Source organism: Dipodomys spectabilis, unplaced genomic scaffold (genome assembly GCF_019054845.1).
Source record: "Dipodomys spectabilis isolate Male_0828 unplaced genomic scaffold, ASM1905484v1 ptg000002l, whole genome shotgun sequence".
Classification (NCBI taxonomy): Eukaryota; Metazoa; Chordata; class Mammalia; order Rodentia; family Heteromyidae; genus Dipodomys; species Dipodomys spectabilis.
Genome location: NW_024870679.1, coordinates 16,397,871 through 16,421,790, shown reverse-complemented (window position 1 = coordinate 16,421,790; position 23,920 = coordinate 16,397,871). Strand labels below are relative to the sequence as shown.

The 23,920-nt window shown below is 37.8% G+C and overlaps 1 protein-coding gene across 4 annotated transcripts in view; it reads left to right on the top strand.

Annotated features, from left to right (window-relative positions):
- Rpap2 (RNA polymerase II associated protein 2) overlaps positions 1-23,920 on the top strand; it is a 65,851-nt gene that overhangs the window by 28,306 nt on the left and 13,625 nt on the right. For 3 of the 4 annotated variants that reach the window (XR_006147902.1, XM_042683208.1, XM_042683223.1), the window contains exons 9-11: positions 286-368; positions 4,248-4,328; positions 9,283-9,351. Coding sequence is in view for 3 of the 4 variants with exons in the window: in XM_042683208.1 (XP_042539142.1) it covers positions 286-368; positions 4,248-4,328; positions 9,283-9,351 (233 nt within the window). In the remaining variant the exon portion in view is untranslated. The remainder of the gene's footprint in view (positions 1-285; positions 369-4,247; positions 4,329-9,282; positions 9,352-23,920) is intronic. The other variant, XM_042683215.1, reaches the window with a different exon arrangement.

Sequence of the window (23,920 nt, the reverse complement as noted above, 5' to 3'; positions counted from 1 at the left end):
CATTTACTAATTTTAATCTTTAAATTTCCCACATTTGTAATCCCTTTGTATTCATTTTCTCATTCAGTGAAGGAGGTCTTACAACCCCTCGTGTGTAGGAGAGAGAGTAATCTTTAGAACAGGCAAATGACTCAAGGAGATTATATGAGCCTTAACTCTTTTAATTCTCAAAGCAAGTTATTTCCTACTGTACCAGCTATGTAAATTTTTGTTTGTGTTTTGTGTTCTACTTATAAAAGAAGAAAATGTCAATTTATTACTGTTTTGTTTAAACACATGATTTAGCCTGATCCCACCTTTCCGCTGGTAGATTCAAGTTCCCAGAACCAGATAAGAAAGCGCATCGTCCTTGAAAAACTGAGTAAAGTGTAAGTACACCCTTGCTGTTTCAGCTTCATAGGATAAGTTAGTTTGATGTTGATGAACTCATAATTTATCAATAGTACCTTTGAATTTTGAACACAAAAATACCGTTTAAAAGTTTATATGGATTTCTTGGTTTGAGAAATTTAGGGTTTTGGTTTTTTAAGATTTTTGTGTCCAGACAGTATTATTTTGTGTAGAAAACACAGAGAAAGGCCGAGATTACAGGAATAGAAGACCAAACTATCTTTCTCCCTCTTAATGATCCTGTAAAATCTGAGTACAATGTTGAAGCTAGACCATTGAAATAGTGATTGTGGTGACTGTGTCACGTCAGTTCTCATGAGAAGAAAAGGTTATTAGGAAGCTCTTAACAGTCAGTGGCTTACTCTGCCATTTTCACATTTGCACTTTGGCTTTGAGCTTCCTGTGATGGAAATTATTATTCTTGCAAGTAGCCCAATCATAAATGGCACTTAAAATTTGCTATTTTGGCTTCTCTGACAACAGAAACTTTAAAATCTTTTTTTTAACTCCAAAGGTATAAAGACTATCTTGAACCTTCATTTTCTTTCTAGGTCAGATAACATGAAAAGAGCATGTCAGGCATTATTTAAGGTGCCACAAATGCAGAGAAGTCTCAGTTTTATAGCAGATTGAAAATAAGAAAAACATTTCCCAAAGCCATATTATTTTGAGGAGCCAAAGTATATATTATAACCTGTAATGGGAAAGATTACTTTTTTACTTTAAAATATATATTTCTAAGCTACATCTGAAATCATTTTGAACAAGTTTTGTATCTTCATTTGGTCCTGTATTAAAAACTGAAAGCTAGGTATCTGTGGCTCATGCCTGAAATCCTAGCTATTCAGGAGGTTGAGATCTAAGGATCATAGTTCAAAGCCAGCTGGAGCAAGAAAGTCTATGAGACTTTTATCTCCATTTAACCACCAAAAAAGTTGGAAGTAGAGCTGTGGATCAGTAGTAGAGCACTTCTAGCCTTGAGCAAAAAAAGTTCAGAGAAAATGCCTAGGCTCTAGATCCCAGCCCAGGATAGCACCAACAACAAAAAAAAACGGAATCAAGACGAATATCCATGGCCACACATAATGGTGCACACTTGTAGTTCCAGCTACTGAGAAGATAGAATCATAGTTCAAGGCCAGCCTAGGCAAAAAAAATTAGTGAGAGCTCATTTCAGCAAACAAGCTGCGCATGATGATATATATCTATAATCCTGTTTACACAGGGGGTATAGTTAGGAGGATCATAGTCCAGGACTAGCCCTAGGGGAAATGCATGAGACTATCTGAAAAATAAAACAGAGAAGGAGCTCAAGCAGTAGAGTACCTGCCTTGGAAGGATGAGGCCCTGAATTCAAACACCAAACACTAGTAGCTCTTTAAAAAAGAACTGTTGTAAATTACACATTTTCAAATATAACTTCTATATTTTAAAATGATGTTTAAATGGATATGTATTGAATGCCTGCTGTATATTATGATTTGCATTATAATCTGATTTTGTATCTTTTCTTTCTGTAAAATAAATTGGTTTAGAAAACTGAGTCACTGTTTACATAGTACAAAAAGATATCAGACTTGACTTCAGTTATGTGGTATTTTGAGGGATGGGTATGTAACATTCAAAAATGCATCCTGTCCTGTTAAGTAGATAGGAATTTTATATTATATTGTGGTAGCAAGTTTTGTTGATTCTTGCTTATGAAAGTAGCTGGGCTTTTTTTCATTTTTTTTTCTTTTTTTCTTTTGGTCAGTCATGGGGCTTGAACTCTGGGCCTTAGTGCTGTCCCTGAGCTCTTCAGCTCAAGGCTAGCATTCTATCACTTGAGCCACAGCACCACTTCTGGTTTTTTGAGTTGTTTATTGGTAATAAGAGTCTCCCAGGCTTTCCTGCCTGGGCTGGCTTTGAACTGCGATCCTCAAATCTCAGCCTCCTCAGTAGCTAAGATTACAGGCATAAGCCACCGGTGCATTTTTTTCTTTATAAAAATAAAACCTGGAATGGGGTGATACTTCAGTGTCAGCACTTGCATAGAGTTTGATCTCCAGTAACCATCCCCCAGAAAAGACCTTTTTTTAACTTTTTTGGTTTCTGATTTAAACCAATTGTTCTAAAAAAAAAAAAAGCACTTGGGGCTGGGAAGGTGGCTCAGTGGTAGAGTGCTTACCTCATATGCTTGAGGCCCTGGGTTCAATTCCTCAGCATCACATAAGCATAAAAAAGCCGGAAGTGGCGCTGTGACTCAAGTAGTAGAGTGCTAGCCTTGAGCTGAAGAACTGAGGGACAGCCTCCAGGCCCAGAGTTCAAGCCCCACGACTGACAAAAAAATATAAAGAATAAAAATTTGATTACATACATAGTGAATAAAATTTAGGAATAAAAAAAGGAATGTAAAGGAATAAAAATTACCTGAAAAATCTTTCCACTCAGTAACCACAATTGATATTTTGATGTTTATCTCTGAAATGCATACGACATGTGTATGTCATTTATAGCCTTTTCCTTAGACTCCCTGTTACAGAAACAAACCTAGAAGAAATTATGTGATACATTATCTGCAAATGCATCTTATATTTTTATAAAAAATAAGATACCATATCTGCATTTCCACTTAATATTTATCATGTCTTTACAGCTATTAGTAAACATTTTAAAGACTTTTGTTAGGGTTTATCAAATGTTTGTAACATAACAAATTTGACTATTTGCCTATTATACTTTGTTTTGCCATTATTGTGGATTGGATCTTTGCTCTTTCCAGTCAAGTACTCTACAACTTGAGCCACCCCTCCAACCACTTTTTGTCTTGGTAATTTTAGAGGTTAGGTCTGGCTTTATGCCCAGCTGACCTGGGCTGTGGTCCTCCTGCCTACGTTTCCCCCGTCCCTGGGGTAACAAGACATTAAGATGTGATTGAGACTGAATCTCACAAACTTTGATGCCTGGGCATCAAACTCCCAAGTAGCTAGGATTACAGATTTTAGCCGTGACACCTGCCTTTAATATACTTTTTGTCTAATTTTTTTACTAAAAATACTACTGCAACAAGCATTTTTTTTTTCAGAAGTGTTCATTTTATTATGAAAACACTTGACAGTTGCATTCGTCGTATAATCACCTAATTTTAAAACCTCATGATCTGATGATATTGATTACAACTAGCATTTTTTTTCTGTCTACTTATTCAGAGTAAACAAAGGGCCCTTGCTTTCAGGGAGCTTACATTCTAGCAGAAGGGAATAACAAGGGAACATTTATGGTACCATGATAATGTGATAAATAAAAGTAAACTTCATGCTTTCCAAGTCCATGCAGTAGGAAAGCCAGGAAGTTGCAAACATGTTCCTAAAGAAGTTATGTTTCACTGAGAAAAGCAAGAACCTAAGCTGAAAGGTAAGGTTAAGAAGATGATAACAGTTTGGCAGAGAAAGCCCTACAGACCCTAGGATGGAAAGCACTAGAATAGCTAGTGCTTGTCTCCTGTGCAGTGCAAAGAACAATCTTTTTTAAAATGTTTATCTGGGGAATATTTAGCTGATTGTTTCCTTAGGATAAAGTTTCTCATAGTACAACTATTGGATCAATTGCTAAGTTGCTTTCCAAGTAAGGAAAACTAGGGACAAAAATACAGATAGCAGCCATAATGATTATGCATTGCCATGCTTTACACTCTGTAACATAGACCATCAAGTGTGGAGTTACTGTGAAATGTTTTCTTAGGACTTCTTACCAGTAAGAATCTAGAAATAATGTTGCTTCCACCTAAGTGCCATTATTGCCCAGGGAAAATCCATAGGTAGGCTTGATCCAAAAATGTTTCCAAATAATTATATTTTTTAATACATAATTTGTTTCAGATTGCCTGGACTTTTAGGTCCTCTTCAGATTACAGTAGGAGATGTTCACACTGAACTTAAAAATCTTGTCCGCACATTCAGGTTAGTACTGATACTATGAGTTTCACCCCTTACTGATTGCCTTGTAGAGTCCATAGTTAGACTAAGGCATATACAAAGTAAGTATTTTCCCTTTACTGTTTTACATCTACTTAGATGCTGTTTTCTTCTCTCCTAAACATTATTTCTGTTCTTTTGAGTGCAGCTTCTTAGTGGGACAGAAGGATATATTTACTTCGTATATTTCATTCTGATATATTTCATTTGTGTGTGTGTGTGTGTGTTCCTGTAACTTTTGTTCCTTTAGTCAATATCCATTTCCTATTCAAGACATTGTGGGCTATAATCCCTCCCTCTGCACCTTACTATCTACTCTGGAAGCTGCTTACTAAATTGCTGTCCTAGACTAGAAATGTATGAAGAGAGAGTGTTACCATCACAAACACATAACTACAAAGTGATGTGTGTGTTAATTAGCTCAATTATAATCATTTCATAGTGCAATTTTTGTCAGTTATACCTCAGTGAAGCTGAGGAAAAATGCAACTTACAGTTACAAGTGCAATAAATTTTACATAAAGGACAGCACAGGAAGATTACCTCAGGAGCTTAGTCTTGCCAGATAGTCACCCTTTCTGAAGGAATGACAATAATGACATACGTCATTTGGAGATATGGCTCAGTAGTAATATGTTAGCACACCCAGGCTTGATTTCCTAGCACCTAGATCATTTTTTAATTTTTTTTTATTATTTAAGTAGTTGTACAAAGAAGTTCCCATTCTACAAAACAGTACCCAACACCTAAATCATTATATCTCCCATTCTCTAAGATGAGAACCTTACTGATCAATAATCCAAGCACTTACATACATAACAGAGAAACATCTGGTGGTAAACTCAGTGTACTTACAAGTGTACATCAAATAAGAACTAGTAATCTCATCAGACCAAAATGCTAGACTTAGATATTTCTGTTATGAGAACTTGACAGGGAAAAAAAAAAAAAAGATTTTGAAGAGCTCTACACTTAGGTGTCTCCGTAGTCATTAGTATCACAAATGGGGGAGAAAGTCAGATATGGTACATACTACTAATCCCAATAAGCAAAATAATACTAGTAAGCAAAGGTGGAACTGCAAGATTGCAGTCCAAAGCTGGCCTGGGCAAAAGCATAAATCCCTAACTAAAAAAGTAAAAGAAAAAAAAAAAATATGGGCTAGGCATATGACTCAGGAACTCAAGTTGTAGAATACTTGCCTATCTAGCATAAAGCCTTAAATTCAATCCCTAGAACTAAGTGGGCAGCAAGGGACCCCCTCCCCCCGCCCTTACTAGAGATGCTGTTGAATACAAGGGGTCCTCTAGATGAAATGTCGTGCAAGAATGAGTCATTAACAAAAATACGGTAAGGACATAGTTTGTTTTATATTCTTGTATATATATGTATATAGCATATATATAAAATATGTTTTTATATATAATATATATGTAATAATATATAATATATTTTATATATAAAATATATGTTATATATATAAAACATTTGATCAAAAGTTTAAGAAAGGAACTTGAGGGGATGGGTGGGATGAGAAAGAATGATAGAAGATGCATTGTACTTAATAAACTGACCTATTGAGTTAAAACTCCTCTCTACAACTACTTTAAAAACATTTTTTTTTAAGTTTGGAAAAGAGGTAGAAGCATGGCACAAGTGGTAGAATGCCTCCCTTACAAGAGGTAGGTCCTAAATTTAAACCCCAGTACCATCAAAAAAGAAAAGGGAAAACAAGCCCAAAAATTATATATTATGTTGGTAAGGGAATATTAACATAATTGTGTTTTCCAAAGGAATTCAGTGTTAATTATTTTTTAAATCATTATTTTTAAAAATCTTTACCTATGCATGAAAATCTAAAGCTTTAACAAACATTGGCATTGCTGCCTTTTAGAAAAATGTCAGTTGATGGGCTGGGAAGGTAGTTCAATGGTAGAGTGCTTGCCTTGCATGCATGAGGCCCTGGGTTCGATTCCTCAGCACCACATAAGCAAAAAGAAAAAAAGCCGGAAGTGGTGCTGTGGCTCAAGTGGTAGAGTGCTAGCCTTGAGCTGAAGAGCTGAGGGACAGCACCCAGGCCCAGAGTTCAGGCCCCACGACCGGACCCAAAAAAAAAGAAAGAAAGAAAAAGAAAAATGTCAGTTGCTTGGAGTATAGAGTGAACTCTAGTTAAGATACCTGTTTTGGAGTCTCCAGTTTCTGATGGGATGATGTAAGCTAGGGTTTCCATTGAATCCTCTGGAAAAAAAATGCTATATTGATGACAGTGACTAGTGCTGAGAAGTCTTTCCAGTCAGTACAGACAGTGGGAAATAGTTGACATAACTATATCCTTTTCTTTGAAATACTAATCAATAATAAGAACTTGTAAAACAATGATTTTCAAGCCATTTAACAACTACAGATGTTCAGCCTGCCCCCTGGAGATTGGGGTTCATTTGATTAGGGTTGTGCTGACACATTAGTATTCTTAAAAGCCCTCTAGATGATTCTTACGTGCAGCCAGAGATGAGAGCCTGCTTTAGAAGCTGAGTACAAAGCAGCTTTTTCAGCTCTTTGTAGCATCTTCCCCCAGTGACTGTAGAAAGCTGACTTTCCACTGGATTGCACCATAGTCTGTCATGCAGAATGTTGCATTGACTTATCTCTCATAGGGTAAAACAAGTTCTGCCACAGCTACATGGTAATGATTCATTGTTAGCGGTGTCAGACATTTCTCTAAAGCAGATTTAAATTAAAATTATATTTTGACATAAATCTCATTGGTGATGTTGAGACATTATGCGTTTCATAGTACTACTTTTTAAAGTTTTTTTTAATGTTTTCTAATACTGTGATACTTGGTTTTGAATTGTCATTCAATATGTTCATACAGTATTTGTGCTGGAAATTATTTTGGTGATTAAAATGAAAAATTATGAAAGCAAGCAATATGTTGCTATTCTGCTTATAGATACACTTTGAAGTAAGAGCAAAACCTCTTGTGTTTCCTAAGCCCCTGGAACAGTGGTATAGAGTCCAATTTTTTTTTTTTTTTTGTCAATCATGGGGCTTGAAATCTGAGCCTGGGTACTGTCCCTCAGCTCTGCAGCTCAAGGCTAGCACTCTACCACTTGAGCCACAGCACCACTTCTGGTTTTTCTGGTGGTTTATTGGAGATAAGAGTTTTACGGACTTTCCTGCCCGGGCTGGCTTTGAACCGTGATCCTCAGATCGCAGCTTCCTGAGTAGCTAGGATTACAGGTGTGAGCCACCAGCACCTGGCTCATACATTTTCATACTTTTTTTTAAGCAAACCTTAAATGTGTCTCAGAGATACTTCTATATATTTTTTAATTGTCTACAAGGATCTGTCCTACTACAGATTTAATTACCAAATATAGGTTCTCCCAGGAAAGTGATGTCAGAGGTCTCGTTCTTGTTTTTAAATAAGTTTGCAGTATGATTTGTTTGTTATATGTACTGGTGTAACTTATTTTTGTAGCCACAAGTATCAATAGCTTCTCCCAAACTTAATGATAGTTGCAAAGTATAATCTTGTTTTGACTTAGCTTAAATAAAACTTTTTCAGTTATCCATAAAATATTGTTGAGATTATACAAGGAGAGCTTCTTCAAATACCAGCTCTAGAATTTAAAAATATGTTTTTTATTGTCAAAATAAAGGGGGGGGGGGTTGTATTCACTTGTTTTGTTCTTTTTTATTTTTTATTAGACTTAAGATTCAGTGTAAGACAAGTGTGATATTATATAATAAAGATAATTACAATTATTGTTTAATTCCTATACCATCAGTGTGTTGAAAATACTTTCTTTTCCTCCTTGCCAGCCTCTGGTGTTATCTTTTTTTTTTTTTTTTTGGTCGGTTGTGGGGCTTGAACTCTAGGCCTGGGCGCTGTCCCTCAGCTCTTCAGCTCAAGGAGAGCGCTCTACCACTTGAGCTACAGCGCCACTTCCGGTTTTCTGGTAGTTTATTGGAGATAGGAGTCTCACGGTCTCTCCTGCCCGGGCTGGCTTTGAACCGCGATCCTCAGATCTCAGCCTCCTGAGTAGCTAGGATTACAGGCGTGAGCCACCAGCGCCTGGCTTTATTTTTTATTTAAGTTACAGTGATTTTTATTTTTTTATTTTTATTTTTTGTTGATCATGAAGCTTGAACTCTGGGCCTGGGTGCTGTCCCTCAGATCTTCAGCTCTACCACTTGAGCCACAGCACCACTTCTGGTTTTCTGAGTGGTTTATTGAAGATAAGAGTCTCATGGAGTTTCTTGCCCAGGCTGGCTTTGAACCGTGATCCTCAGATTTCAGCCTCCTGAGTAGCTAGGATTACAGGTGTGAGCCACTGGTGCCCAGCTTATAGTTATATTTCTGAATGCTTTCTGAAAAACAAAATGACACCAGGATATTTTGTTGCCATCAACAGTTAGGAATATACTTGGAGTTTTTAATTTAAATTTTCTCCAATTGCCTATTGCAATTGATTAAGCCAGTTCTCATTTCTGCAAGTTATGGATGTGGCATCACTTAATTGCCTCTGCCACCCAAGCACTAAGTGGAATGACACAGAAGATAAAGTGAAAATCAGAAATTACCCGTTAGCTTTGATAAAATATTTAATGAGGGGAAAACATGGAAGAAATTGTTAAAGTGCATGATATATGTGTTTTTATAAACCACAGTCGGTTTCCTTCATTGTGCCTGTATTCCCATCTCGTCTAACTGAAGCGTTATCATAAGTTCGTAAAGGTAGGCTGGAATGCTCCTTTCAGAAGTTCTCGTCAGACATCATGCAAGAGCCACAATATTATACAACTGACCTTCCCACAGCTAGAAGATGCACTTAGAAAGTGCTTCTTATATATAATATCATAAATGTGATTTTATCTACATAGAAAACTTAAATATAAAGAAATTTTCCAGTAACTTATTACTGTCTTTCAGACTAACAAATAGAAATATTATCCATAAACCTTTGGAGTGGACTTTAATTGCTGTCGTGTTGCTGTCATTGTAAGTACTCTTTCAGTCATTTAATTCTTAAATGCTAAGTAAGAAATCTTACTTTACAGAAAAGCAAAGTTATACTAAGATTGAGTCAGCTTCATTATACCATACCTGTATTTTTATATATCTAATGCTATTTCATTTTTCTTCAACATGTTTTATCTTTAATAGCATCAAAGTTTTATTTTCCAAATCAATGTATATTTTAAAATCTAGCAGATTTAAAGGAACTAAAAAATATGCTTACTGCACAAGCACATATAAAACATTTAATACTCATTTACCTTTTAAGAAACCACTGGAGGTTTCTAAAACTGTTTTCAATAGGGCTAAATCCATTTAATAACTGTAGTGTTTTTCAGCTTGAATTGCAAAACTCTTTAGAGGATCATTCATTCCTGCATTACTATTGCTTCTTGGTGTTTGTCGGGTCATTGAAGCCCATGGGGCCTTGAAAACTTAGTGGACACTCACAGGTCAAGAGTGTTAACAGTCACCCTCATCGCATCTCTAGCCCTACTCTATCTCCCTTTGATTTTACTAAAGTCTGACATGTTACTCTGACTTCACTGTCCTGAGGAAGGCTACGCAGGGAAGATTAGAGTAGGCCTCAGTGAGCTGGAATCTGTGTCACCCAACCAGATACAACTCACATGATTCATTAAATCAGAACACAGAAAATAACTTTACTTGAATGCCCTGATATAAATTTTTTATCAACCTTAAGAACAAATCTTTTGTCATTTCTACTATTGTCATGTTCCAGTTGAATTGGTAGTTTGTGAAACAGATCTTATTAATTTTTTAAAAAGTGCTTTCTATTTTATGTGTTTATATATTTTGGTCAGTGGCAGAGAAAGTATCAGTAACTCTGCTCACCTACCAAGCCATTTATGCCTGCTTAAAAAAAAACCTCATAGACAACTGTTAAACTGTATTTCTATATTTCATTATACTAAAGAGGAGGTAACTCTTGGTTGACAAGACTCAACAGGAGTCAGGGACCTGAGCCCAGCAGTAATCTCAGAGTCTTGCTTTCTACTCCAATATCTTTATCAATACGGTTTACTGAGGCCATGTTAGACCCTACATGTTTTATATTAAACTATTGCCACATCTTGCAGTAGCAATGAATAACAAAAAGTTTGTAAAATGAAATCATAAGAGCTGCCATTAAAATGCTATAAGAGTATGCTACATAAAAACCTCTAGTGTTTGATTTTAATGCAGGCACTCATGTGATGTAAATATTGAAAGCTCTGCTAGTCCTTTCATGCACTATTTGATTTTCCTGACTTTGGTTGTAATAGTTGAATTCTTTTAAAGCCCATTCACGTCTTAGATGTATTAACATGTTTCTTGTGTGTGCAATCTGTCTTAAAGTTGTAGCAGTACATACTATTTGCTTAGTCATTTGCCTTTTTTATTATGTTCTAACCCTTAAGGCTAGATATGACCCTTGTCTTAGTCTTGGATCCTTTTGATCCCTGATGAGTCAAAATCCTTTCCAGTTTAGACCCTTTTGGCTTCTACAGTCTTTGGTCATTATAGATACCAAATCATGGCACTGCTTAGGTTTTTGCTTTTGAAATCTTGTTTTTTCATACTTCTCTCTGTTGCCATAGGCCTTCCTTTCAGTTCCTTTCCATTCTGTATTTGCACATTCTGTATCTTCAAATTATAGTTCAGTCTCCTTGTTCTTTGGTTATTAACTTCTAAGCCTTCTTTCTTCCATATTCTTTTTTACAACCTCTGTTCAGGAAATTACTCTAGCTTTTCATATTTCAACTGATAGCCCCTTTGGTCCATCATTTCACCTTTTTATTACCCTTTTGTAATATTATGAAGCAAGTTGGGAATAACATGTAAACATATGTCATATTAAAAGTAATCCCATTGACTTCTTTAATTATACTTTAATTACATTTCTACCTCACTTTTCCCCCATGATGGGTTCATAATTACTTTTTAGGGAAGATAGTGTTGTCACTCAGGAAAGGGAAAGCCAGCATGACAGCTAGCATTGAATAAATAGCCTTATGGTGAAAAGCATAGATACTTAAGACACCCAAAGAGACAGGAACATATAAGGAAGAATGGGGAAATACATAAAAAGCTATTTACTCTTTTGCCACAAAACAGTATAAGCATATAAAAGAGTATCTCACTGGGTGCTGGTTGCTCACCCCTGCAATCTTAGCTACTCAGGAGGCTAAGACCTTGCAGATCACAGTTCAAAAGCCAGACCAAGCAGAAAAGTCTACAAAACTTCCATTTTCAATTTACCAGAAAAATGCCAGAGTAGAGGCAAGTGATAGTAGAGCCAGAAGGCCAAGTGAGAGCATGAGGCCCTGAGTTCAAATGCCAATTCTGGCACCCAAAAAAAAAAAAATAATAATATTTCAGAGAAACACATCTAATAAATTTATAGGCATTTCTAGAATTCTTATTTTAAAAATACTTTGTAGCTGACAAACATATTCTAAGTGGTAGTAATAGTCAATGGAAAGGACTATAATATACTTGTATGCTTAAGAAATTTTATATAAATGCTGTATGCTAATAGTACTATTCTTTGTAAATATTGCAGTTGTATTACCAGCATTTGTTAAATGCATGATGGCCAGTTGATTGTGTAGGAAAAGGATATACAGCCATCCACAGACAATCAACTGCATTTGCATGTTGCTGTAGTGATTCCCATCTAATTCTCCTTAGGGGTGGAAATCAACACTTTGACATGATAGCCAAAGAAATAGAAAAAATCTTAGGTTTCAGATTTTTCTCTTCAATATTATTAAAAGTAAATAAAATATCTCTATTGCAGATTATCATTTCTTGATGACTTCCATTGTGCTTTCACAGATGTATTAGTCCTGAAAAAAAATTTGTACTGTTATCAGATAATTTAAAATATAAGCTTTATGCTAGTGTAATCTTAGGAATTTGACCAAGTAAGTTGGTACAGTTGCCCTCTTGACAAAATGTGTGTATATATATATCATTCCTACTTCATTTAGATTTCTTACTAATTCTCTGGGGCTTGAATGGTTATTATAATTTGAACACTTATTAATGTTTTGCCATGTATTTAGACCCTAAGTAGTTTCTAGTAGCCTGAGCTTAAGCAGTATAAATTTATTTTATAATGAAGGGATTAATGTCCCCTGGTCTTCTTTTTATGTAATGAACTTCATGAGGTATTCAAGAACTCACAGAGGAAAACATCTGTGATACTAATAACTGATTAGCCTATTTAAAAGTTGATAGAAATGCAGTAACCAATTAATTACTGAGATTTATTATTGCATAAGCCCTTAGTTATACTTTTGTTTAGTCACTTTTAGACTTTACTCTTGGTTCAGGTTTTATCCTGAAAGATTAGTATGTTGAAATAACCTTGAATCTAATTTTCCCAAGTAAATATATCAGGCTATATCACTTAGTAAAAATATATATTCAGATTTCTTCTGTATTTAGTTTCTATACTACTGTGTAAAACCTTTTAATGTATTTTACATATTTTGAAGTCTATATATGCCAAATTAATTTATATGTACTTATAATGTTGGATATGTATTCATATTTAGGTGAAAACATAATAATAAGTTTTATCAAAGTACATTTTATGTTGCAGCCTCATAACATTCCTTTTCATATTCAGAATTTGTTTTACGCACAATATATAAAATGAGATTAAAGAATTGCTTTTCAGCCAGTGTGATAGTACACCCTTACAATCCCAGCATCTTGGGAAGCAAGCATACCACATGTTTAAGGCTTCAGACAAAGATAGTGTAAGAACTTCTCTCAAAACAAAATGCAGGGCTGGGAAGGTGGCTCAGTAGTAGAGTGCTTGCCTTGCATGCATGAGGCCCTGGGTTCAATTCCTTAGCACCACATAAGCAGAAAAAGCCCGAAGTGGCACTGTGGCTCAAATGGTAGGGCACTAGCCTTGAACTGAAGAGCCTGGGGACAGTGCCCAGGCCCAGAGTTCAGGCATCACAACCGACCAAAAAAAAAAAAAAAAAGCAAAAGGACTGGGGCTTAAGTAGTAGCATGCTTGCCTAACATATACAAGGCCCTGGTCCAATCCCCAATACAGCACGTTACGTAGGTAGGTAGGTAGGTAGGTAGGTAGGTAGGTAGGTAGGTAGGTGTAGGTAGCTAGCTAGCTAGACCTGTTCACATGGTCATAGTATTCAGAACATTTTCTTAGAGAAGATACTGGTAGCCATAAGACACCTTCCAGCCCTTTCTGACTCACCTCTCCTTCTGTCCTGTCCTCTTAGTCCTCCTTAGTCTTTTTGGTCCTCTCATTATATTTAAGCCTGTAACAAGTCAGAACAGTACAGTGCTGATCTAAAACTGAGAGATCTAGGGAGAGATTTTGACTAAAATGGATAGCCAAAGAGAAGACAACAAGGTATAGATCATCTGTCTGAGCTCCTTTATGTTCAGTCATGTGCTAGCAATAGAAGTCAGGTTTCCTCAAGGGTAATTAGATTGAAAATGTAACTTCTCCACTCATATTTAATGTGGAACCTTTATAAAGAGGCACTGCTTTGTATTCTTGATGGTGTATGGTTAGAGCATTGGAGTCCTGTGTTTTTCCTAGTGGGAGACCCAGGAGAGAATGTTCCACGTACTTATTTGGTTATCTAATGAAGAAAAGAGGTAGGGTAAAGTGACATGCAGTAGTCTACCGTGGATGCATTGCTATAGTAGTCCTACTGTTGTGCCCTTTTTATTCTCTAATGGAAAGCTTTCAAGGCCATCTCCAGAAACGTCTCCTTTCATTTTATTTATCTGAACTGGCTGTTTGCAGTGAACTGTGGCTTGCTTCCTAGGCAGAGACCATGCAGTAGGTTATTCTCTCTAAAAGCTTTGAGTATTCCCGTCGTTCGGGGAGTAGCATGTAAGTCCTGGGAAATGGTGTTTAAACAAGCTTAACTTGGCTGTGCTCACAAAGCAAAAGCCATCATTGGACAGGCAGCCACTTTAGGTAACCATCCACGCGCATACACCCGCAGATACTCTGGAGACCCTTCCCTGGAGCCACGCGGCACAGATGAGACATGTGACTTTATCTCCTCCCTCACCCCAGCTGGCTATTAAAGCCTTGCGTCACTGGCTTCCTCATACAAATTGGTGGGGAATCTGTGAAACGGAGATGGCTCCTTACAAATGAGTTGGTCTCAGAAGTATTACCAATATTCCTCAATATTCTAAATGCAGTTTGATATTTGAGACGATATAGAAGATTGTCTTAAGTTGTTTTATATGTCTATATAATTTTTATACACAATTGAATTTTTACTAAGGTAAATTCATTTTAATGTATGTATCTCACTGGTTTCTAGTTACATTCACTACGTTGTACAATCATCAGTACTAATCACAGAACATTGTATTACCCGAAAAACAAACTTCATATTAACTCAGCCACAGTTCCCCTTCTCCCATCTTCTGACATCTACTTTATACTATCACTATGTATTTACCTATTCTGATCACTTCATATTAACAAGCATGTAATACATAGCCTTTTCTGTTTGGCTTTTTTGTTTTTTTTTGGGTCCGGTCGTGGGCCTGAACTCTGGGCCTGGGCACTGTCCCTGGGCTTTTCAGCTCAAGCCTATCCTTGTACTGCTTGAGCCTCAGTGCCACTTGTGGCTTTTTTCTTTTTGCTTATGTGGTGCTGAGGAATTGAACCCAGGGCCTCATGCATGCAAGGCAAGTGCTCTACCACTGAGCCACCTTCCCAACCCCCTGTTTATCTTCCTTTATGTAACATGTTTTTAAGGTTTTGTCTATTTGGTAGCTGAAGCTGTATTTTTTTTATGACTAAACAATATTCCATTCTGTCAATATAGTGCATTTGTTTTTTCCAGTTAGTGGCCATTTAATTTGTTTCAACTTTTTTACCCTTATAGATAATGGTGCAATCTGCAGTTACATATTTCTTGAGAATGTGAACGAGTTTTCAGTTCTTTAGTTAACAGGAGTGGAGTTCTGGGTGATAGGGTAATACGGTTTAACTTTTTGAGAAGCTGCCTGTGGCTGCTGCATCATTTTGCATCTCCATTCACAGTGTGTCTTATCTTGCCTCACCCCAGTAGCCACCGAACAAGGCTCATTCATGAAGTTTCTCTAAAACCGAAATACACTCTAAGGAAACAAAACAGAAATATCCCTATTACAATTTTAGACCTTTATGGACTTGTAATGGCAATTTTTAATGTCCTAGAAATTTCTATTACATATGCAGAATGAATACCAGTGATTGAAAGGATCAAGATCAACGTGTTAAAATTGACACCATACCAGTCATGACTGAGCAATACCTGCTAGTGTGTTCCTTAGATTCCTCAATATCTATAAAATTCCTTTTTCTATCTGTTTATCTGCATACAATCTTGGGTGTTAGCTTTGACATCAAGACTGTTTCTGCACCTTTGTTATTAATTATTGATATTTTGTGTAAGAATAATTTTTTTTAGTGGAAGTACCTTTACCCTCTGCCAACATAGGTATGTATATGTGAGTTCAGATACTTCCTAAAGAAATAGTTTCCTATTCTCTTAATTGTTTTGGCATTACTAGGGTTTGAACTCAGAAACTCACTTATTAGTCAGGTACTCTACTACTTGAGCCACAATTTCACCCCTGTTTTGTTCTGCTTTGTTTTGCTTTAGTTATTTTTCACATTGGGTCTTACATGTTTGCATGAGACTTTGGTCATGATCCTTTTACATCTGGCTGCCTAGGTAGCTAGCTAGGATTATGGCACATGCCACTAATGCCTGCCTTGTTGATTTAGATAGTCTCATTAACTTTTTGCCTGGCTGGTCTCAAACTGATCCTACTTCTTTCTTCAGAGTAGTTGATATTACAGGCATGAGCCCAGCCTCAAAGTCTACTTTCTACAGTGGTTGGGTTTTCTTCCTCCTCAGAATCCCCTATATTTCTGACAATTTTATAGTGTTCGTCTTTTATTTATCCATAAATTACTGAGAAGGCCCGACCTCCTCCTTAATTCATATTAACAGTGACCAATGCACAGGGTCTAGTTTCCATCCCAGCATTAAGAGGAGGAAGAACAGGGGACAGGACGAAAGAAAGAAGAGAAGGAGAAGGGCAGAAGGAGGAAAGCCAGCAAGTGCCCTCTACAGGAGGATGCACTTTCCAACTTTCCCATCCCACCAGCAGTGAGCAGCATTTGGTTGGCCTAACAATCACAGTCTTGATTTCAGGCGTTACCTCCCAGATCTTTCAGCTCTGTCTGGATGTCAGATGGAGCTCCCCCACAGCTCCTGAGCTTGATGCTCTGGATGGTATGGTGCTAGCCTCAGGCTGCACTGTTAGGGCGTGGTTGACACCATGTGTGAACAGCTCTGGTTGATCCACTTCAGTCCCACAGCATTGAGGACAAGAAAAGCTGTCACAGAATTGTCACTTGTCACATGGGGTGATTATGAAGAAAAGCTCTGGCACTCATCTAGCTGCTCTGTAGACTTGGGACAAACAGGATTTAGATATAAAATTTTAAAGTCACCCCAACCCAGCCCTTTAAACAAACCTGAATGTAATATACCACTACAAAGTGATTTACAAAGAACTGGATGCTTTTGAATTAGAACCATCAATGGAAAGCATCCCTGCTTCCTTATTAATAGGTAATCCTAAAGCATTAACTGCAAACACTGCAGGACATATACCATCTGTTATAAGAAAAACACTTTATTTTATTTGGCTGTCATAGTCTTTTATAATGAAAGTTTTTATCTCCATTCCTAGATAATAGTTCTGAAATGGAAAGCCCATAATGACATGCATCTCCATGATATTCTTATCAGCTTTGTTCCTCTTCGATAGTACTAGCCTACATACCTATTTCTTTTTTTTTCTTTTTTTCGTTTGCAGTCCTGGGGCTTGAACTCAGGGCCTGGGCACTGTCCCTGGCTTTCTTTTGCTCAAGGCTAGCATTCTACCACTTAAGCCATAGCACCACTTCTGGCTTTTCTGTTTGTGAGGTACTGAGAAATCAAACCCAGGACTTCATGCATGCTAGTTAAGCACTCTACCACTAAGCCACATTCCCAGCCTCCCTATTGCTTTTTAAGTCTTTGCCATTTTAACTTTATACTCAAAAAAAAAGGTATTTATGTGACACTTCTTTCGTGGTTCTGGGTCTTGAGCCCAAGGCTTCATACATCCTAGGTAAGCATTTTACCATTAAGCATGCCTCAGTGGTATAGTATATCTGTTACAGTTTTGAGATAGAGCCTTTCTCCTTTGCCCAGTCTGGCCCTAAGCTTTACAATCCTCCTGCCTTTGCTCCCCAGTCGCTGAGCTTACAGGCATGCATCACTATCCAGAGGCTGTGAATTTGTTTTATTAAAAAAAATTGTTTTCAGCCGGGCGCTGGTGGCTCATGCCTGTAATCCTAGCTACTCAGGAGGCTGAGATCTGAGGATCGCAGTTCAAAGCCAGCCCAGGCAGGAGAGACCGTGAGACTCCTATCTCCAATAAACCACCAGAAAACCGGAAGTGGCGCTGTAGCTCAAGTAGTAGAGCGCTTGCCTTGAGCTGAAGAGCTGAGGGACAGCGCCCAGGCCCAGAGTTCAAGCCCCACGACCGACAAAAAAAAAAAATTGTTTTCACTAAGTTTTAATTCATTACCTCAGGGACTGCCTTTAATTTGTACAAAGGTTTCTTGACCCTCTAAACTCAGTGTTATTTTTGGCAATATTTTCAAGTAAGAAATGAATTAAAAATAGCTCTAAAGCTAAAGCTGTGAGTGCAGCTAAGTGTTAGAACCCTTGATTTAGCATGCGTGCCTGAAGCCTGGATTCGGCCCTCGGCATAATACCTAGTGTAACCTTTAAAGATAAGTTCTTTAATGGGAGATAAATTTAGTTGAAAATGGAGTTTTGGGGTGTGGTTTTGTTTGTTTTGGGTTGTTTTACTTGTCAGTGCTCAGGCTTCGTGATTACTCAGCTTGCTTTCTCTACAGCCGAGCCACTCTTGCAGCATGGCTTTTCCTGGTTAGTTTGGAGATGGAGTATCTAGAACTTCTCTGCCCTGGGCAGGATCAAACATCAGTTTTTCAGCTCTCAACCTCCATGAAAATCTAGAATGACAGGTGTAAACCACCGGTTCCCACCTTTGAACAGCACAGCATGAAACTTGTGATTTAGGGAGATCAGTCAGGAAGAGAACCAAAGTCAGAGCTGATTCTATCCCCTTGCACTAGAACTTCAAAGGCTTCCAACTGTTCTTAGAAAAACTCCATGGCCCTGTGGAACTTACGTTACACCTCCCTACCTTGTTCTCCCATCCTTCCACTCTGTTGTCTTTCACACCTGCCTCAGCACGCTGGCCCCCAGCACTGTTAAAAATGTGCTGCTTGGGCTGGGAAGGTGGCTCAGTGATAGAGCGCTTGCCTTGCATGCCTGAGGCCCTGGGTTCGATTCCCTAGCACCACATAAGCAAAAAGAAAAAAAAAGCCGGAAGTGGCGCTGTGGCTCAAGTGGTAGAGCGCTAGCCTTGAGCTGAAGAGCTGAGGGACAGTGCCCAGGCCCAGAGTTCAGGCCCCATGACCGGACCCCAAAAAATAAAATAAAATAAAAATGTGCTGCTTTTTTTGTGTATATTCACTGTACAAAATAAATGAGTTTTATTATGCGTGTTCATAAATGATACTCTTGCTCTTCAGATAGTTCCCTTCTACTTTCATGTCTTTTATTAATATAGATTCCATGTATGAGAGAAAACATGCACTATTTTTGTCTTTCTGAATTGGTGTTTTTTGCTTAATATGATCTCCAATGCCATCCGTTTTCCTACAAATAGTGTAACTTCATTCTTCTTCACAGCTGGGTAAATGCCATTGTGTATTTATTCAATTTAATCTGTTCATCTGTTGATGGGCTATTGTCGAGTCACAGTGAATATGGGTGTGCACTGAGTATCCAGAATGGCATAACTGGATCATATGGTATTTGGAGTTTTAGCTTTTGTGATTTCCATAGTTAATTTACATTCCCACCAACAGTGTAAAGGGTCCTCTTCACCCATGTCCTCACTAACATTTGTTCTTAAGTGATTGGGGTAAGATGAAATCTCAATGTAGTGCTGATTACCTTCTCCTAATGGCTAAGGATATTGAACACTTTACCCAGTTGTACTTCTTTATAAAACACACACACTTTGTTTTTGTCTTGGTGCCCAGGCTAAGAATTTAGTCAGAGTGATAGTGGAGCACCACTGGCTCACACCTGTAATCCCAGCTGTTCAGAGGGCTAAGATCTGAGGATCACAGTTCAAAGACAGCCTAGACAGAAAAGTCTGAGTGACTCTTATCTGCAATTAATCAAAAGAAAAAGAAAAAACAAAACAAAACAGCTGTGGCTCAAGTGGTAGAGCACTACCATTGAGCAAAAGAAGCTCAGACAGTTGCCAGGCTGAGTTCAAGCCCCAACCATGCATCAAAAAAAAAAAAAAAAAATGTGAGTACCCATTTCTTGTTTTTGTGAAATGCTTTCAGTTTTTCCCTGTTCACTAAAATGATGACTTTAGATCTCTGACTTTACTGTGTTGGGGTATGATTTATCTATTCCTAGTTTCTTTTAGGACTTTTATCATAAAGGAATGTTTTGAGTTTTATCAAAAGCTTTTTCTAAATATGTTGAGATGATCATATGTGTATCTGTGAAATGAAACTAATTGGATCATGAAATGTGATCTTTTTGATGTGTGGTTGAATTCTGTTTGCAAATATTTGGAGAATTTTTGTGTATGCTCATTTGGAAAACGGCTATGGTTGACCTTTTGTTATATCCCTCTCCAGAGTGGACATCTGAGAGTAGTCCTGTTTTCATAGGGTGACTGGAAGTATTCCTTCCCTTTCTATGTTAATTTGAGCAGCCTTGATATTAGTTCTTTTTTTTTTTTTTTTGTCTTTAGGGGCTGAACTTTGGGCCATGGGCGCTGTCCTTCAGCTCTTCAGCTCAAGGCTAGCGCCCTACCACTTGAGCCACTGTATTTTTTCTGCTTATGTGGTGCTGAGGAATCGAACCCAGGGCCTCATGCATGCAAGGCAAGCACCCTACCACTAAGCCACCTTCCCAGCCCCTATTAGTTCTTCTTTAAAGGTCTGATAGAGTTCAGTAATGAATCTGTCTGGCCTGGTCTCTTCTTTGTTGAGATAGTCTATCATTTCTTGGATCTCTTTGCTAATTGTAGATCTGTTTGTCAGTTCAGTATTGGCAGGTCTTTTGTGTAGATATTTATCCATATTGTCTAGGTTTTCCAATTCACTGGAATGTAGGTTTTCAAATTATTCCCTAATGATCCTTTGTATTTCAATGGTATCTGTTGCATTGCCTCCCTTTTTATCTCTAATTTTATTAATTTTACTATTTGTTTTATTTCCCTGACCTTTATTATTTTTATTGTAATTAGGGGTTTGGTTAATATTTTTTAAGACTTTGACATACATCACTAGGTTACTTGAAATCTGATTTTGTTATTATTAAAATGTACAGAGGGCTTATTTTATGTTAGATGAGAACCAGGCACTGGTGGCTCACGCCTGTAAGCCTAGCTACTCAGGAAGCTGAGATCTGAGGATCGCGGTTCAAAGCCAGCTCAGGCAGGAATAATTGTGAGACTCCTATCTCCAATAAACCACCAGAAAACCGGAAGTGGCACTGTAGCTCAAGTGGTAGAGCACTCACCTTGAGCTGAAGAGCTGAGGGACAGCGCCCAGGCCCAGAGTTCAAGCCCCACAACTGACAAAAAAAAAGTTAGATGAGTCCTTTTTTTTTGACAATGTCACTGCTTCCTTTACATTCCCCCAGTTTCCTCCTCCTCTCCCTGCCCACAAGGTCATTTTCCACATAGTGTATACTGAAAGCATGATTGCCTTTGTTCACCTTTCATCCCTCCCTTTCATACCCCACCCCAAAATCTGTTTTTTCAATAATATTCTGCTGAATTTCTCCAATTAGGAGAATTTGATCCACTGGTCATTCAAAAGCATTATCATTGGCTAGGAGAGGCAGGGAACAGAAAGATCACAGTTTGAAGCAAGTAAAAATAGTTCTTGAGACCCAGTCTCAACCAGTAGCTGGACACAGTTCATCCCTCTCATCCCAGCTACATGGGAGGCTAAGACCAGAGAGGATCATGATTCCAAGCCAGACCAGACAAAAAAATTCACAAAACCCCACCTCACGAAAGAAAAAAGGGTGGCAGGGATGGTGTCCACACATCTTCCCTCCCAGCTACAGTGGGGAATGTTGATTGAGGATCATGGTCCAGACCGGACAAGATCCTGCCTCAAAATAACTAGTGAAGAAGGTCTGATGGTGTGGCAGGTATACCACTACACCTGCTTAGTAAGCACAAAGCCTAGAGTTCAAGCCTTGATACACCCCCCCCCCCCCCCACTCACAAAAAAAGTGTATTCAGTTTCCATGTAATTCTATAGCTTCTGTCATTTCTCTAGATGTTTCTAATTTCCATTATTTTCTGAAAGATCAAAAGAATTATTTCAGCTTCATATTTGTTAAAGACTTACTTTATGGCCTTAAAATATGATCGGCTTTGGAGAAAGTTCCCTAGACTGCTGAGAATAATGTGTATTCTGAAATTATTGGATGAAATATTCTTTAGATGTCTGCCAAGTCATTTGATTTGTGGTGCAATTTTACTTTGAATTTATTTGTTATTTTTTTTTTTGTCTGTATGATATCAATATTGAGGAGAATGGGGTATTGAAGTCACCCACTGTTGTTATATAACTTGACATACCTGTCCCTTTATATCCACTTATGTTGTTTGATTATGTTGGGTATACCAGTGTTCACTGCATATATAATTATTGTTATATCTTCTTGGTGAATTGTTCCCTTTAGTAATATGTAGTGACTTAATTCCTTCTGACTAGTTTTGGCTTGAAGTCTGCTTTGACACATGAATGTAGCTTCTGCTTGTTTGAATTCCATTTACTTGGAATGTCATTTTCCATCCCTTTGGCTTTCAATCTGTTTGCCAGTGAGATGCGTTTCTTGTAGACAGCAAATAGTTGTGTCCTGATTTTTTTTTTTTTAATTCATTTAGCCAGTGTGCAGCTTTCAGTTGAAGAGTTAAGATGGTTTCCATTTAGTATTATTGAGAGGAATGTACTTTGATTATTTCCTTTTCATTTGTTTACCTTTTGTCCTAGTACAATGTGTGCTTTCCCAAACTGTCATGTTTTGTACATGTTTCTTCTCTGTACAGTATTTTTTTCAGTATCTTCTGCAATGCTGTATTCGTGGTCATGAATTGTTTTCTTAGACTCTTTGTGGAAGATCTTTATTTCTCTCTTTTTCCCTTCCCCCCTCAACTGTGGGGTTTGAGCTCTGGGTCTGGGCAATGTCCTTGAGCTCTTCAACTCAAGGTGAGCACTCTACCACTTGAGCCATAGCGCCACTTCCAGTTTTCTGGTGTTAATTGGATATAAGAGTATCTCAGATATTCCTGCCTGTGTTGGCTTTGAACAGTGATTCTCAGATGCCTGTAGCTAGGACTACAGGCATGAGCCACCAGCACCTGGCGTTCTTTTTTTTTTTTTTTTTTTTTTTTTAATTGTGGGGCTTGAACTCTGGGCTTGGGCGCTGTCCCTCAGCTCTTCAGCTCAAGGAGAGCTCTCTACCACTTGAGCCACAGTGCCACTTCCAGTTTTCTAGTGGTTTATTGAAGATGAGTCTCACGGACATTCCTGCCTAGGCTGGCTTTGAACCACAATCCTCAGATCTCAGCCTCCTGAGTAGCTAGGATGACAGGTGTGAGCCATCGGCGCCCAGCTCTCCTTTTATTTTTAAAGTATACTTTTAGTAGGTATATAATTTTGATTAACAGCTATTTTGTTTCATGGACTGAAATATATTATCTCATGTTCTTCTGGCCGCTTAGGGTTTCTACTACAAATTTTCCTATTCTACTGATAGATTTATCTTTGTAACTAACTTCGTACTTCTCTATTGCAGCTTTCAACATTCTTTCTTCATTCTGAAGTCCTAAATTTTTAACTTTAAAATGAAGAGAATCTATTCTGATCGTCTTTTTGATGGTTTTACTTGTCTTGTGTACTAGGATGATATTTCTTTCCCTGGACTTGGGAAGCTTTCTGCCATCACTTCATTGACATGAAGGTAGCCTCTGCTAAACAAAGATGAAGACTGAAAAATGGCTGTGGTTCAATTAAGTGGTGATAGTGATTATGACCTTCAAAAAAGGAAAAAGTTTTCATAGAAACCATATTGCAACTAGAGGAGATGCTAGACACTCAGTAACTATGGAGAGACTGGCAGTGTCATCAAAGGTGTATTTGCTCCAAAGAATTCTTTTCTTTCTTTGTCTTTCTTTTTTTCCTTGAACTCAGGGCCCTGGGCATTGTCACTGAGCTTTTTGGCTCAAGGCGAGCAGTCTACCTCTTGAGCTACAGCTCCACTTCCAGCTTTTTGCTGCTTAATTGAAGCTGGTAGTATCATGGATTTCTTTATTTATCTGGTGCATTGCA